The 15,205-nt window shown below is 45.5% G+C and overlaps 1 protein-coding gene across 1 annotated transcript in view; it reads right to left on the reverse strand.

Annotated features, from left to right (window-relative positions):
- The window catches only part of SAMHD1 (SAM and HD domain containing deoxynucleoside triphosphate triphosphohydrolase 1), a 610,883-nt gene that overhangs the window by 35,073 nt on the left and 560,605 nt on the right, over positions 1–15,205 (reverse strand). Inside the window, exons 12-13 of the mRNA XM_077251917.1 lie at positions 10,353–10,471; positions 5,612–5,686 (exon numbers count right to left, since the gene is read on the reverse strand). Coding sequence (XP_077108032.1) covers positions 5,612–5,686; positions 10,353–10,471 — 194 coding nt within the window. The remainder of the gene's footprint in view (positions 1–5,611; positions 5,687–10,352; positions 10,472–15,205) is intronic.

The raw sequence follows: 15,205 nt of genomic DNA on the forward strand, positions 1-15,205 counted from the left end.
CAGCACTGCCCCAGTGTGTCCAGCACTGCCCCAGTGTGTCCAGCATTCTGCCCCTGTGTGTCCAGCATTCTGCCCCTCTGTGTCCAGCATTCTGCCCCTGTGTGTCCAGCATTCTGCCCCTGTGTGTCCAGCATTCTGCCCCTGTGTGTCCAGCATTCTGCCCCAGTGTGTCCAGCATTCTGCCCCAGTGTGTCCAGCATTCTGCCCCAGTGTGTCCAGCATTCTGCCCCAGTGTGTCCAGCATTCTGCCCCAGTGTGTCCAGCATTCTGCCCCAGTGTGTCCAGCATTCTGCCCCAGTGTGTCCAGCATTCTGCCCCAGTGTCCAGCAATCTGCCCCAGTGTCCAGCATTGCCCCAGTGTGTCCAGCAATCTGCCCCAGTATGTCCAGCACTGTCCCCAGTGTGTCCAGCAATCTGCCCCAGACTATTACCACCCCCACAGCGCGCCGGCTTATGTCCTCCTTCATCCCCCAGTACCCCCGTCCCTCATACTCACCTGTCCCACACGCTGCACGGACGTGCCGACATCCCTCGCGCTCGCGCTCTGTCCCGGCTCATGGCGGTGGCGCAGCATCTTCTTCCTGCTTGTGTGGTCATGTGATACTGCTGATCAAAGTCATGAATATGCGCATATTCATGACCTTAATGAGCGATACCACGTGACCGCACAAGCAGGAAGAAGATGCAGTGCAGAGCAGACGCCGAGACCATCGCTGGAGCAGGGTGAGTATCGTCTTCAAGGAGGGTGGGTGGGGGCGGCCGGGGGGGCCCCTGGAGCAGTGGGGGGCCCTGGAGCAGTGGGGGGCCCTGCCAGCAGGTGTCAGTGCCTGGGCCCACCGGAGGATCCTCCGGTTCTCCGGTGGGCCAGTCCGAGCCTGTACACAGACATTGACCTTCGGTAAGTGTTCACATTTGGACAAGGAGGTCAGGGACCCATCAGTTTAATGAGACCACCTTGACGATGGTTGATGGGCTCACACTATTTGATCATATCAAATTCTGTGCAAAGCGTCTCTTAAATATTTTCCTAATGTTCAAAAGCCATTTTGCTATTCATATTTCATGTATCTCATATTAGACATGCTTTGGAACGATAGAGTGCAACCATTAAAGACAGCTTTGTTAGTGGCACTTACATCGGCCCGTAGGGTTGGGGATTTACACACATCGGCAGATCCTCCCTACATGCAAATTATGGACGATAGAGTTATATTAAAATTAGATCCGGCATATCTCCCCAAAGTGGTATCGAGATTCCATAGTGCTCAGGATATAACCCTACCCTCTTTCTGTCCCAATTCTAGCAACAAGAAAGAGGAGAGACTCCATTGCCTAGATGTCAGGAGATGTATCCTACAGTATTTAGAGAGGACAAGATCCTGGAGGAAACAGAGGGCTTTATTTGTTTCGTTCCAGGGGTCAAGGAAGGGCCTTAAAGCCTCAAAACAAACTATCGCTAGATGGGTGAGAGAGGCCATTATTCTAGCGTATAGTAGTGCAGGCAGGGTTGTTCCACAGGGTCTGAAAGCCCACTCCACGAGGGCCATGGCGATGTCGTGGGCGGAGAGAGCAGATGCTACCATCGACCAAATCTGTAAGGCGGCCACTTGGTCCTCCGTCTACATTTTTTAAACATTATAGGCTAGACCTATCTGCTACCTCTGATCTCACGTTTGGGAGAAGAGTGTTACAAGCAGTAATCCCTCCCTAAAAGAGAATACAAATCTCTATAACTCTCTCGTGGTGCCATCATGTATGATGGAAAAACAGGGGTATTATATACCTGGTAATGTGTTTTTTCATGAGACATGACGGCACCTTTATATTCCCACCCTTTTGATCACGTCATTAGTTGGGTGCATTATTTGTATTATACACTCCTTCGGGTGTCGGTGAATAGAACCGTATAGGATGTATTATTTATGTGTACACTAACCAGCGGAGTTCCTCTCGTACTCTGTAAAACAACTGATGTGGAGAGAGGAGCCGCCCCTTTTATCTTGAAGGTTTCCTGTCCTTGAAGGGCAGATCCCCTCTCTCGTGGTGCCGTCATGTCTCATGAAAAAACACATTACCAGGTATGTAATACCCGTGTATCCCCTTGGTAACATTTGTTGTAATTGTGTTGTGCTGGAGCTGCATGTGAACCATCGCTCACGGGTGTTAACTGTGTGCTACAGCTGACATTCTGCTGCAGCGGGCACACTGGGAGACATCCAATGCTGGTCTTCTAACCACCTTCATACTGAAGTCAATAGTTTCTTTGCACTTAAAGGAATGGGTCATCCAAAAAAAATTTCTTCAACAATTGAAAAAATGTAAAGTATTACTATTGTTTTTTTTCTAATATTACCATGTTTTTAATGTCATAAAATATGAAAAATGATTTAAACCGTTTGGATATTTTCCACTATTAAACACTAGGGGGCAGCTGCTGTCATTTGCCATGCAGGGATTACATATGTGAACTGTATCAAATGCAGGGTTTATAAAGGCAAACTGCATCATGTGCAGAGATTAGATATGTGAACTGTATCATGTGCAGAGATTAGATATGTGAACTGTATCATGTGCATGGATTAGATAGGCAGACTGTATCACATTCAAGGATTAGATAGACAGACTGTCATGTGCAGGGATTAGAGAGGCAAACTGTATCATGTGCAGGGATTAGAGAGGCAGACTGTGTCACGTGCAGGGATTAGACAGGCAGACTGTGTCACATGCAAGGATTAGACAGACAGACTGTGTCACATGCAAGGATTAGACAGACAGACTGTCATGTGCAGGGATTAGACAGGCAGACTGAATCACGCGCAGGGATTAGATAGGCAGACTGTATCACATGCAAAGATTAGATAGACTGTGTCATGTGCAGGGATCAGATAGGCAGACTGTCACGTGCAGGGATTAGATAGGCAGACTGTATCACATGCAAAGATTAGATAGACAGACTGTGTCATGTGCAGGGATTAGATAGGCAGACTGTGTCACGTGCAGGGATTAGATAGGCAGACTGTATCACATGCAAGGATTAGATAGACAGACTGTGTTTTGTGCAGGGATTAGATAGGCAGACTGTATCATAAACGATTAACAGAAGAAAGGGAATACAACCCAGAGGCACCAAATACGCAAAGGGGAGGGAAAAGTTGTTATTGTCCTATCAAAATAGTAAAACCAGATATGTATTAGTGTATATCACCCCCCTTGGTTAGTGTCACAGTGAAAGGTGGACCAGAAATTGGACAATCGGAAAAATGCCACTCAAAAAAAACAAGAAGAAGAACCGACAGAAAGTCCAAAATACAAGGTTAATAATAATTTTATTAGTTGATCAGGTAAAGAATTATCTTAAAAACAATCGCAAATTACATAGAGTAATAATTAAATAAATTAGCATAATACATTTGCATGCTATAAAAAAGGGGCGCTTTTTGCCAGAATGTATGTAGTGGATGTGGAGGTGTCAAGATGTGCAATAATATCAGAATTACATAAAACTAGCAAAAAATATCAAAAATGGTAAAATATATATATGTTTAATACACACAAAATTTTTTTTTGAATATATATGAAATGCGTGAAAGTACAACCATCAAAAATTATATATAAAATTGCAATAGTGCAAAAAACCACAAGAATATATTGTGCGATTATATATAACAATGTCACAACAACCAAAATACACTGGATATAAAAATAATTAGGTCAGTGCAAAGTCCCAACACTAGGTGTCAGTGTATCCACATCTTATACTAAATGACCAGGAATGAACATAGGAGACCAAATCTGGTCTCCTGGACAGACGCCCGCCCCAACTCACGTTTCGGCACACTGCCTTCGTCAGGGGGTATATCATGTGCAGGGATTAGATAGGCAGACTGTATCGTGTGCAAGGATTAGATAGGCAGACTGTATCGTGTGCAGGGATTAAATAGGCCGACTGTATCGTGCAGGGATTAGATAGGCAGACTATCATGTGCAGGGATTAGATAGGCAGACTATATCATGTGCAGGGATTAGATAGGCAGACTGTATCATGTGCAGGGATTAGATAGGCAGACTCATGTGCAGGGACTAGATAGGCAGACTGTGTCATGTGCAGGGATTAGATAAGCAGACTATCATGTGCAGGGATTAGACAGGCAGAATGTATCATATGCAGGAATTAGATATGTGAACTGCATCACATGCAAGGATTAGATAAGTAGACTGTATCATGTGCAGGGATTAGATAGGCGGACTGTATCATGTGCACGGATTAGATATACGGACTGTATCGTGTGCACAGATTAGTTAGACGGAATATATCGTGTGTAGGAATTAGATAGGCGGACTGCATCGTGTGCAAGAATTAGATAGGTGGACTGTATCATGTTCAGGGATTATATACTTGGCATGCATCGAGTGCTAGTATCAGATAAACGGACTTTATCACTCACTGGGATAAGATACATGGCTCAATTGAGTGAATCATACTCTGGGATTAGATACGTGGACCGTCTCATGCTCGGGGATTAGATGCACAGAGTGCATCATACAGTGGGATTAAATATGCTGACTACAGCAAAGTCTGGGATTAGATATGCTGATTTTATCACATAGGATGGTATTAGATACAGGCCTGATTGGAGTGTATCACATGATTGGATTAGGTACAGTGCTCAGTAGGGTTGAGCGAAACGGATCGGACATTTTCAAAAGTCGCCGACTTTCAGCAAAGTCGGGTTTCATGAAACCCGACCCGATCCCACTGTGGGATCGGCCATGGGGTCGGCGATCTTCGCGCCAAAGTCGCGTTTCATATGACGCTTCCCCCGCCATTTTTTCAGCCAATGAAGGAGTGTGGGCAGCATGATGACATAGGTTCTGGCTTGCTTTGTGCGGCGTCACAGGGGGTAAAACCGCCATCACGAAACCGGACTCGATCCTGAAAAAGCAGAAGTCGCTCAACCCTAGTGCTCAGCGCAGTTTATCACATAGGATGGAATTAGATACACTGAGTGTATAACACAGGATGGGATTAGATAGATGGAGTGTACTACACAGGATGGGGTTAGATAAATGGAGTGTACTACACACCATGGGGTTAGATACATGGAGTGTATCACACAGTATGGGGTTAGATACAGGGCTCAGTGTTGAGTTTCATGCATGATGGGATTATAAAAATATTATTTGAACCCTGAAATGGTACCAGTAAAGCTAGAGCAAATACCGTATCCTCATGTAGCTCCAGTAATAGGAAGAATAATAAAGTTTTTACTCTCTGACTATGAAAATAATGCATTTTTCAGGACATTATATGTGCTCCAAAATGATGCCCTCCTATGATTCATCAAAGAAATTGGAGATATGGCTTTTGGGATAGTGGTACTCAAGGGGTACAACATTTTGAAATATCACTCTGCTTTCAGGGCCCAAAATAGATACGATCTCAAGGAGTTAAGTGTTTTTTTAAGTTTTATAATGATTGCAATTGATATGACCTAATGCAATTAAAAAATGTAGCTTGATCTTATCATTTTACTAGTCAATTCACAGTGTTATTCCACAAGTATTCACAAAGCTAGAAGCAAATTATCACACTATAAAAATGAAGACTTACATCCACTCTGAAATCTTCTGCTTTCAGATTTTCATTGTATTTGGCAAGTTCTTTTTCTCTCGTTTTACAATCCTCCTATAACACACAACAGATTATTATTTTTCCATCTGTGTAGCCATTTTTGCTGACCTCCCTAGTTTATTAAGTACAAACAGATGAAAGGGAGCTTAACTGTAGGACGAGACAAGAGATTGCTTTCAGCCTAACCTCAGAGAGGCAATACAATAGGTCTGCATAGTAGGCGCAGGCATAAAATTGCAGCATTTGTATAATCAAGACTTTTTAGAATATGTATTTATTTTTTATTTACATTGGAGAATTTGTAAAAACTAATCTGTGAGAGTGAGGCTATGTGCACACGATGCGTCTTTGATGCGTTTTCTTACGCGCGTAAATGCTCCAAAAAAAGCAATGGAATACTAAAGCAAGGTAATGCAATGACTATCCTGAAGTGTTGTGCACATGATTAGTAAAATGACGTCCGTATTTGCAGCGTTTTATTTTCTGCAGCATGTCACTTCTTTTTGCGCTTCTGCAGCGGTTTTGACTCATTGACTTCAATTGAGTCAGTCAAATCTGCAGCAAAAATGCAGGTGTAAAAAGGTTTGCGTATTTGCTGCTAATTTGCGGCAGATTTGCTGTCAAAAACGCTGTGATTTGTCAGAAGGAAATTACATCAGAAGGAGGAGAAGTGTATGGGTGGAGAATGTGTGTGTGTCTCTGTGTGTGGGCAGAGAATATGTGCATGTGTCTGTGTGTACCCATGCGACGAACAGCCTATAGTGATTGGACTCGGGAATCGTCTGATGGGACTACTACTCCCATCTGGCTACATCTTTTGCCTCATATAACAGAGATAGCATGAGCCAATGATGGGAGAATAGTCTCATCATCCGGCGCCTGTGTTCAATTGCAAATCAAAACACATAATTACATACATATTCACATGTTCACCGAACACCTAATCTGTTGTGAATTCTGCTCTTGGGTTCCCTCCGGTGGTTGTTGATAGTAATGCAGTTGTCCCTGGGTTGCAATCCTGGGCAGGTGTCCCTGCTGATTGCAGCTCCGACTGGGATATTTAGGTGTGCAGGATTCATTAGCCCTTGCCAGTTGTCCATTGTTCTTGGAGGTTTAGCATCTCTGTCTGGTTCCTCCTGCCCTGCTGCAAATCAGCAAAGATAAGTTCTGTTTTTTTGTTTCTACAGCACACATGCTGTGTGCTTTACAATTCAGTGCTATTCATGGTTTTTTCTTGTCCAGCTTAGACTGTGTTTGGATATTTTCAGTCAAGTTGGATTCTCAGGAGAAGCAGATATACATTCCATGTCTTTAGTTAGATGTGGAATTTTTGTATTATCTGCTGTGGATATTTTTAGGGTTTTAATACTGACCGCTTAGTATTCTGTCCTATCCTTTCCTATTTAGCTAGCCTGGCCTCTTTTGCTAAATCCTGATTTCTGCCTGCGTGTGTCTTTTCCTTTAATACTCACAGTCAATATTTGTGGGGGGCTGCCTATCCTTTGGGGTTCTGCTCTGAGGCAAGATAGAATTCTCATTTCCATCTATAGGGGTATTTAGTCCTCCGGCTGTGTCGAGGTGTCTAGGATGTGTTAGGTACACCCCACGGCTACTTCTAGTTGCGGTGTCAGTTTAGGGTTTGCGGTCAGTACAGGTTCCACCTACTCCTGAGAAATTCCCATGCGGCTCCAAGGTCACCAGATCATAACACTAATCCCCGCTGCCCGTGTCTCCTGCAAACAATCAAAAATAATAAACCAACATATACTCACCTTTTCACTGTAGTCCATTTAATACCCAGTGTCCCACATCGATCTCAACCAGCCTCCGGCGATACACTGACAGAAGGTAATCGCTACCACAGTGTATCACTGAGCCGCCATGAGTTCACCAGCTGATCAGCTTTGGTGCTCACTTACGGCACTGCTGCATGGGAAAGTTCTCACACAGCGGTAGTGCCGTAAGTGAGAGCACCGGAGCTGATGAACTCCAGTGAACTCTCATGGCAGCTCAGTGATACACTAAGGGAGCGATTACCTCCTGTTAGTGTATCTATCGCCGGCGGGCCGGGTAGAGCAGTCACATTTCCCAATGTGACTGTTCTACATGTGAGATCGCCGTGGGACACTCGGTATTAAATGGACTATGTCAGACACGATAGTATTATATGCTGGTTTATTATTTTGTGATTGTTTGCAGGAGACGAGGGCGTCGGGGATTAGGCGTTCAGTATGTATGGTAAATTTAGATTCAATAAAGAAGTCTGTGTGATTATTTCAAAAAACTTTATTCTGGCTGAAATATAAACAGCATTTACATTTCACTGAGATTTGTGAGGGTATGTTCCCATGGTCAGTAAACACTGCGGGTTGGACGCTGCATACATCCGCAGCTTCCAACCCGCATCGGCCAGATGTTACTGCATAGTGGATGGGATGTCAAGATATCCCATCTCCACTATGCGTGCACCGGCACCCACGACTTACCTGCGGAGGCGGACATGCGGCTTTCCAGACCGCAGCATGTCTATTTATCTTGTGGAGACGCTCAGTCTCCGCAAGATAAATATCACCTGTCCAATGTATTGGGATGTGGTGATTCCGCACGGTTCAAAGAACACATACGGAATCACCTGTGTTAAAAAACCGGCAGCGCTTTGGACGCAGCGGCAATGTGCTGTGTCCAAAGCGCTGCCAATTACTGACCGCGGGGACGTAGCCTCACAGTTGCTGTTTAGTTACAACATATGTAGGTGAACTAGATGGGCATTTCCTGAAGGAAATACATGGTGCTTGAACAGCGCTGCCAGCTTTACAGCAGCACTTTTCCACACCCGGGACCGGGGCGCACTTACTTTTCCACACCCGGGACCGGGGAGCACTTACTTTTCCACACCCGTGACCGGCGCGCACTTACTTTTCCACACCCGGGACCGGGGCGCACTTACTTGTGCACACGGGGCCGGGGGCGCACTTACTTTTGCACACGGGGCCGGGGCGCACTTACTTTTGCGCACGGGGCCAGGGCGCACTTACTATTGCGCACGGGGCCGGGGGCGCACTTACTTTTGCACACGGGGCCGGGGGCGCACTTTTGCACACGGGGCCGGGGGCGCACTTACTTTTGCACACGGGGCCGGGGGCGCATTTACTTTTGCACACGGGGCCGGGGGTGCACTTACTTTTGCACACGGGGCCGGGGGCGCACTTACTTTTGCACACGGGGCCGGGGGCGCACTTACTTTTGCACACGGGGCCGGGGGCGCACTTACTTTTGCACACGGGGCCGGGGGCGCACTTACTTTTGCACAAGGGGCCGGGGGCGCACTTACTTTTGCACACGGGGCCGGGGGCGCACTTACTTTTGCACACGGGGCCGGGGGCGCACTTACTTTTGCACACGGGGCCGGGGGCGCACTTACTTTTGCACACGGGGCCGGGGGCGCACTTACTTTTGCACACGGGGCCGGGGGCGCACTTACTTTTGCACACGGGGCCGGGGGCGCACTTACTTTTGCACACGGGGCCGGGGGCGCACTTACTTTTGCACACGGGGCCGGGGGCGCACTTACTTTTGCACACGGGGCCCGGGGCGCACTTACTTTTGCACACGGGGCCGGGGGCGCACTTACTTTTGCACACGGGGCCGGGGGCGCACTTACTTTTGCACACGGGGCCGGGGGCGCACTTACTTTTGCACACGGGGCCGGGGGCACACTTACTTTTGCACATGGGGCCGGGGGCGCACTTACTTGTGCACACGGGGCCGGGGGCGCACTTACTTTTTACACACGGGGCCTGAGGGGCACTTACTTTTCACACACGGGGCCGGGGGGGCACTTACTTTTCACACACGGGGCCGGGGGCGCACTTACTTGCGCACACGGGGCCGGGGGGGCACTTACTTTTTACACACGGGGCCTGAGGGGCACTTACTTTTCACACACGGGGCCGGGGGGGGGGGGGCACTTAGTTTTCACACACGGGGCCGGGGGGGCACCTACTTTTCACACACGGGACGAGAGGGTGTCATAGTCACTTTATTCTGATGTTTGACTTTGATAAATGATCATGTCCTAAAATGGACACCGTACATTTGCATAGCTGCCATCTTTGGAAGGTCAAGTTGGGGGTAATGGAAAGTTCGCCATTATTTCCTATGGGAAATTTTTTTTTTTAAATGCGATTTAAATAAAATCTACATATCGGATCGACTATAAAAGTCATAGCACACCTGTCCCCACCGAGGCCTTCGAAACGCCGCCTGAACGGGGTCTCTGCGCCGAGCGGTTCGGGCCGCATTAATTGCAGAAAACGCGTAGAAGAATAAGAAGAAAATATAAGAAATCGGATTACAATATGTTGCTTGAACCTAGGAGGTTCAAGCACCATAATTATGTTAATGCTTCTACATAGACTGGTGACTGTGTGTGTGTCTCTTTATTTAATATTAATGAGGGTATCTGTCTGAAGGGGTTGAACAGGGAAATCACATCACACTTTTTTTTTTTTACTAATATATCTTTATTTAGCGCTCTGGATTTACAAAAATGCATGAAAAAAACGCATAAACGCGTGTATTTTCAGCTGCATTTTTCTGCCAAGAGATGCAAAAATCTTGCAGAAATTTCTGCACGCAAATATGCAACGTGCCCACATAGCCTGATTTTCCATTTCTGTATACAAGGTTTTTCAGTTTACGTATTTATAACACCACTCACCGTAGCGTATGCAGTTGGGTTTGTCTTACCCAGAAACACATACAGTTCTCTGTGTTCCAATTTACTCAGTATCTCCCAGCCAGGTTTCTTGGTGTGGAGAATCTCATGAAAGATATAATCTAGGATAGAGATATACAGGTGAGGATTGTGACAGATAATATTAAGTTTGACCAACACCTTTAGAGCAAAATTAATAAAGTGGTTTTCATAAGGACTATATTTAAATGTATGTTTGCCAGGAGAAGTCGGATGGATTTGTTGAAATCCAGGACCCTCATTTTTGAGATCTTTGTGTGTATATATATATATATATATATATATATATATATATATATATACAGTGGGGGAAATAAGAATTTGATCCCTTGCTGATTTTGTAAGTTTGCCCACTGACAAAGACATGAACAGTCTATAATTTTAAGGGTTGGTTAATTTTAACATTGAGAGACAGCATATCCAAAATAAAATCCAGAAAGTCACATTGTATAAATTATATAAATTTATTAGCATTTTCCAGTGAGAAATAAGTATTTGATCCCTCTGGAAAACAAGACTTGTTGGCAAAACCCCTGTTGGCAAGCACAGCAGTCAGACGTTTTTTGTAGTTGATGATGAGGTTTGTGCATATGAGGAATTTTGGTCTCTCCTCTTTGCAGATCATCTCTAAATCATTAAGATTTTGAGGTTGTCGCTTGGCAATTCCGAGCTTCAACTCTCTTCATAGGTTTTCTAAGGGATTGAGGTCTGGAGAGTGGCTGGGACACTCCATGACCTTAATGTGCTTCTTTTTGAGCCACTCCTTTGTTGCCTTGGCTGTATGTTTTGGCTCATTTTCTTGCTGGAAGACCCAGCCACGACCAATTTTTAATGTCCTGGCGGAGGGAAGGAGATTGTCACTCAGGATTTTACGGTACATGGCTCCATCCATTCTCCCATTGATGCGGTACAGTAGTCCTGTGCCCTTAGCAGAGAAACATCCCCCAAAACATAATGTTTCCACTTCCATTCTTAACAATGGGGATGGTGTTCTTTGGGTCATAGCCAGCATTTCTGTTCCTCCATGCACGGCGAGTTGAGTTAATGCCCAAGACTCAATATTTGTCTCATCTGACCACAGCACATTCTCCAAATCACTCGCAGAATCATCCAGGTGTTCATTGGCAAACTTCAGACAGGCCTGCACATGTGCCTTCTTGAGCAGGGGAACATTGCGGGCACTGCAGGATTTTAAATCTTTACAGCATAATGTGTTACCAATGGTTTTCTTGGTAACTGTGGTCCCAGCTGCCTTGAGATCATTAACATGTTCCCCCCTGTGTAGTTTTAGGCTGATCTCTCACCTTCCTCATGATCAAGGATACCTCACAAGGTGAGATTTTGCATGGTGCCCCAGGTCAATATCGATTGACAGTCATTTTGTATTTCTTCCATTTTCTTACTATTGCACCAACAGTTGTCTCCTTCTCACCCAGCGACTTACTTATGGTTTTATAGCCCACTCCAGCTTTGTGCAGGTCTATGATCTTTTCCCTGACATCCTTATAAAGCTCTTTGGTCTTGCCCATGTTGTAGAGGGTAGAGTCTGACTGATTAATTGAGTTTGTGGACAGGAGTCTTTTAGAAAGGTGACTATGTAAGACAGCTTACTTAGTGCAGGTAATGAGTTGATTAGGAGCGTCTAACTGGTCTGTAGGAGCCTAAACTCTTAATGGTTGATAGGGGATCAAATACTTATTTCTCACTGCAAAATGCAAATAAATTTGAATAATTTATACAATGTGATTTTCTGGATACTATTTTTGATATTCTGTCAATGTTAAAATTAACCTACCCTTAAAATTATAGACTTTCCATGTCTTTGTCAGTGGATATACTTACAAAATCAGCAAGAGATCAAATACTTATTTCCCCCACTGTGTATGTGTATATATATATACATATATTCTATATATATATATAGTGTGAGGCAGTGACCCCTGTTACAGCTAGGGGGTGCTGTATGTGCTCTCCAGAATGTGCATGGAAGCGTAGTGAGGCCATGAGGGCATACTGCAGACACAGGTGTGGCTGTAATTAGAATAGTGAAGCAGTGACTGATTAAAAGCCCTGGAGTAGAGGGGAGGTGTGTCAGTGGTGAGCTTGGAAGTAGACAAAGCGGTTGTCTGCAGAGCTCTCTCTGTGTGGAGCAATACAGAGGCAGAACGAACCAAAGAGACTGACACCCTGCATCTTGGGCTGTCTTGTGTTTACCTGACTGCAATCCGGAGGATAAAGAGTGCAGTGCACTGAGTGAGTACAGAGACTTGATACCGGCTAGTGGTCACCCGGGGAAACTGGACAGATAAAAGTTCGGCCTGCTTATTGACTGCATCATATAGCCATGTATTACTAATGGACTGTATGAAGAAGCCGTAAAATGTATAAACTAAAGGCATCAAAACTATGAATTAACACATGTGGAATTATATACTTAATAAAAAATTGTGAAACTGAAAATATGTCTTATATTCTAGGTTCTTCAAAGTAGCCACCTTTTGTTTTGATGACTGCTTTGCACGCTCTTGGCATTCTCTTGATGAGCTTCAAGAGGTAGTCACCAGAAATGGTTTTCACTTCACAGGTGTGTCCTGTCAGGTTTAATAAGTGGGATTTCTTGCCTTATAAACGGGGTTGGGACCATCAGTTGTGTTGAGCAGAAGTCTGGTGGATACACAGCTGATAGTCCTACTGAATAGACTGTTAGAATTTGTATTATGGCAAGTGGCCATCATTACTTTAAGAAATGAAGGTCAGTCATTCCGTAAAATTTGGGAAAACTTTGAAAGTGTCCCCAAGTGCAGTGGCAAAAACCATCAAGCGCTACAAAGAAAGTGGCTCACATGAGGACCGCCCCAGAAAAGGAAGACCAAGAGTCACCTCTGCTGCTGAGGATAAGTATATCCGAGTCACCAGCCTCAGAAATCGCAGGTTAGCAGCAGCTCAGATTAGAGACCAGGTTAATGCCACACAGAGTTCTAGCAGCAGACACATCTCTACAACAACTTTTAAGAAGACCTTGGGCAACAGGCCTTCATGGTAAAATAGCTGCTAGGAAACCACTGCTAAGGACAGACAAAAGCAGAAGAGACTTGTTTGGGCTAAAGACCACAAGGAATGGACATTAGACCAGTGGAAATCTGTGCTTTGGTCTGATGAGTCCAAATTTGAGATCTTTGGTTCCAACCACCGTGTCTTTGTGCGATGCAGAAAAGGTGAACAGATGGACTCTACATGCCTGGTTCCCACCGTGAAGCATGGAGGAGGAGGTGTGATGGTGTGGGGGTGCTTTGCTGCTGACACTGTTGGGGATTTATTCAAAATTGAAGGCATACTGAACCAGCATGGCTACCACAGCATCTTGCAGCAGCATGCTATTCCATCCGGTTTGCGTTTAGTTGGACCATCATTTCTTTTTCAACAGGACAATGACCCCAAACACACCTCCAGGCTGTGTAAGGTTTAGTTGACCAAGAAGGAGAGTGATTGGGTGCTACCCCAGATGACCTGGCCTCCACAGTCACCAGACCTGAACCCAATCGAGATGATTTGGGGTGAGCTGGATGGCTGTTATGGTTCTCAATGGCAAGAGAACATAGCCCCAGCAAACATAAGAACTAGCTCTTGGAAGGATGGAAACTAAACTGACCATGAACTAAACCTGCCGCACAACTAACAGTAGCCGGGTAGCGTAGCCTGCGTTTTATCCCTAGACGCCCAGCGCCGGCCGGAGGACTAACTAATCCTGGCAGAGGAAAATATAGTCCTGGCTCACCTCTAGAGAAATTTCCCCGAAAGGCAGACAGAGGCCCCCACAAATATTGGCGGTGATTTTAGATGAAATGACAAACGTAGTATGAAAATAGGTTTAGCAAAATTGAGGTCCGCTTACTAGATAGCAGGAAGACAGAAAGGGCACTTTCATGGTCAGCTGAAAACCCTATCAAGACACCATCCTGAAATTACTTTAAGACTCTAGTATTAACTCATAACATCAGAGTGGCAATTTCAGATCACAAGAGCTTTCCAGACACAGAAACAAAACTACAGCTGTGAACTGGAACAAAATGCAAAAACAAACAAGGACTAAAGTCCAACTTAGCTGGGAGTTGTCTAGCAGCAGGAACATGCACAGAAAGGCTTCTGATTACAATGTTGACCGGCATGGAAGTGACAGAGGAGCAAGGCTAAATAGCGACTCCCACATCCTGATGGAAACAGGTGAACAGAGAGGATGATGCACACCAGTTCAATTCCACCAGTGGCCACAGGGGGAGCCCAAAATCCAATTTCACAACAGTACCCCCCCCTCAAGGAGGGGTCACCGAACCCTCACCAGAACCACCAGGGCGAGCAGGATGAGCCCTATGAAAGGCACGGACCAAATCGGAGGCATGAACATCAGAGGCAGTCACCCAAGAATTATCCTCCTGACCGTATCCCTTCCATTTGACCAGATACTGGAGTTTCCGTCTGGAAACACGGGAGTCCAAGATTTTTTCCACAACGTACTCCAACTCGCCCTCAACCAACACCGGAGCAGGAGGCTCAACGGAAGGCACAACCGGTACCTCATACCTGCGCAATAATGACCGATGAAAAACATTATGAATAGAAAAAGATGCAGGGAGGTCCAAACGGAAGGACACAGGGTTAAGAATCTCCAATATCTTGTACGGGCCGATGAACCGAGGCTTAAACTTGGGAGAAGAAACCCTCATAGGGACAAAACGAGAAGACAACCACACCAAGTCCCCAACACAAAGCCGAGGACCAACCCGACGCCGGCGGTTGGCAAAAAGCTGAGTCTTCTCCTG

The sequence above is a fragment of the Ranitomeya variabilis genome, chromosome 4, assembly GCF_051348905.1.
Source record: "Ranitomeya variabilis isolate aRanVar5 chromosome 4, aRanVar5.hap1, whole genome shotgun sequence".
Classification (NCBI taxonomy): Eukaryota; Metazoa; Chordata; class Amphibia; order Anura; family Dendrobatidae; genus Ranitomeya; species Ranitomeya variabilis.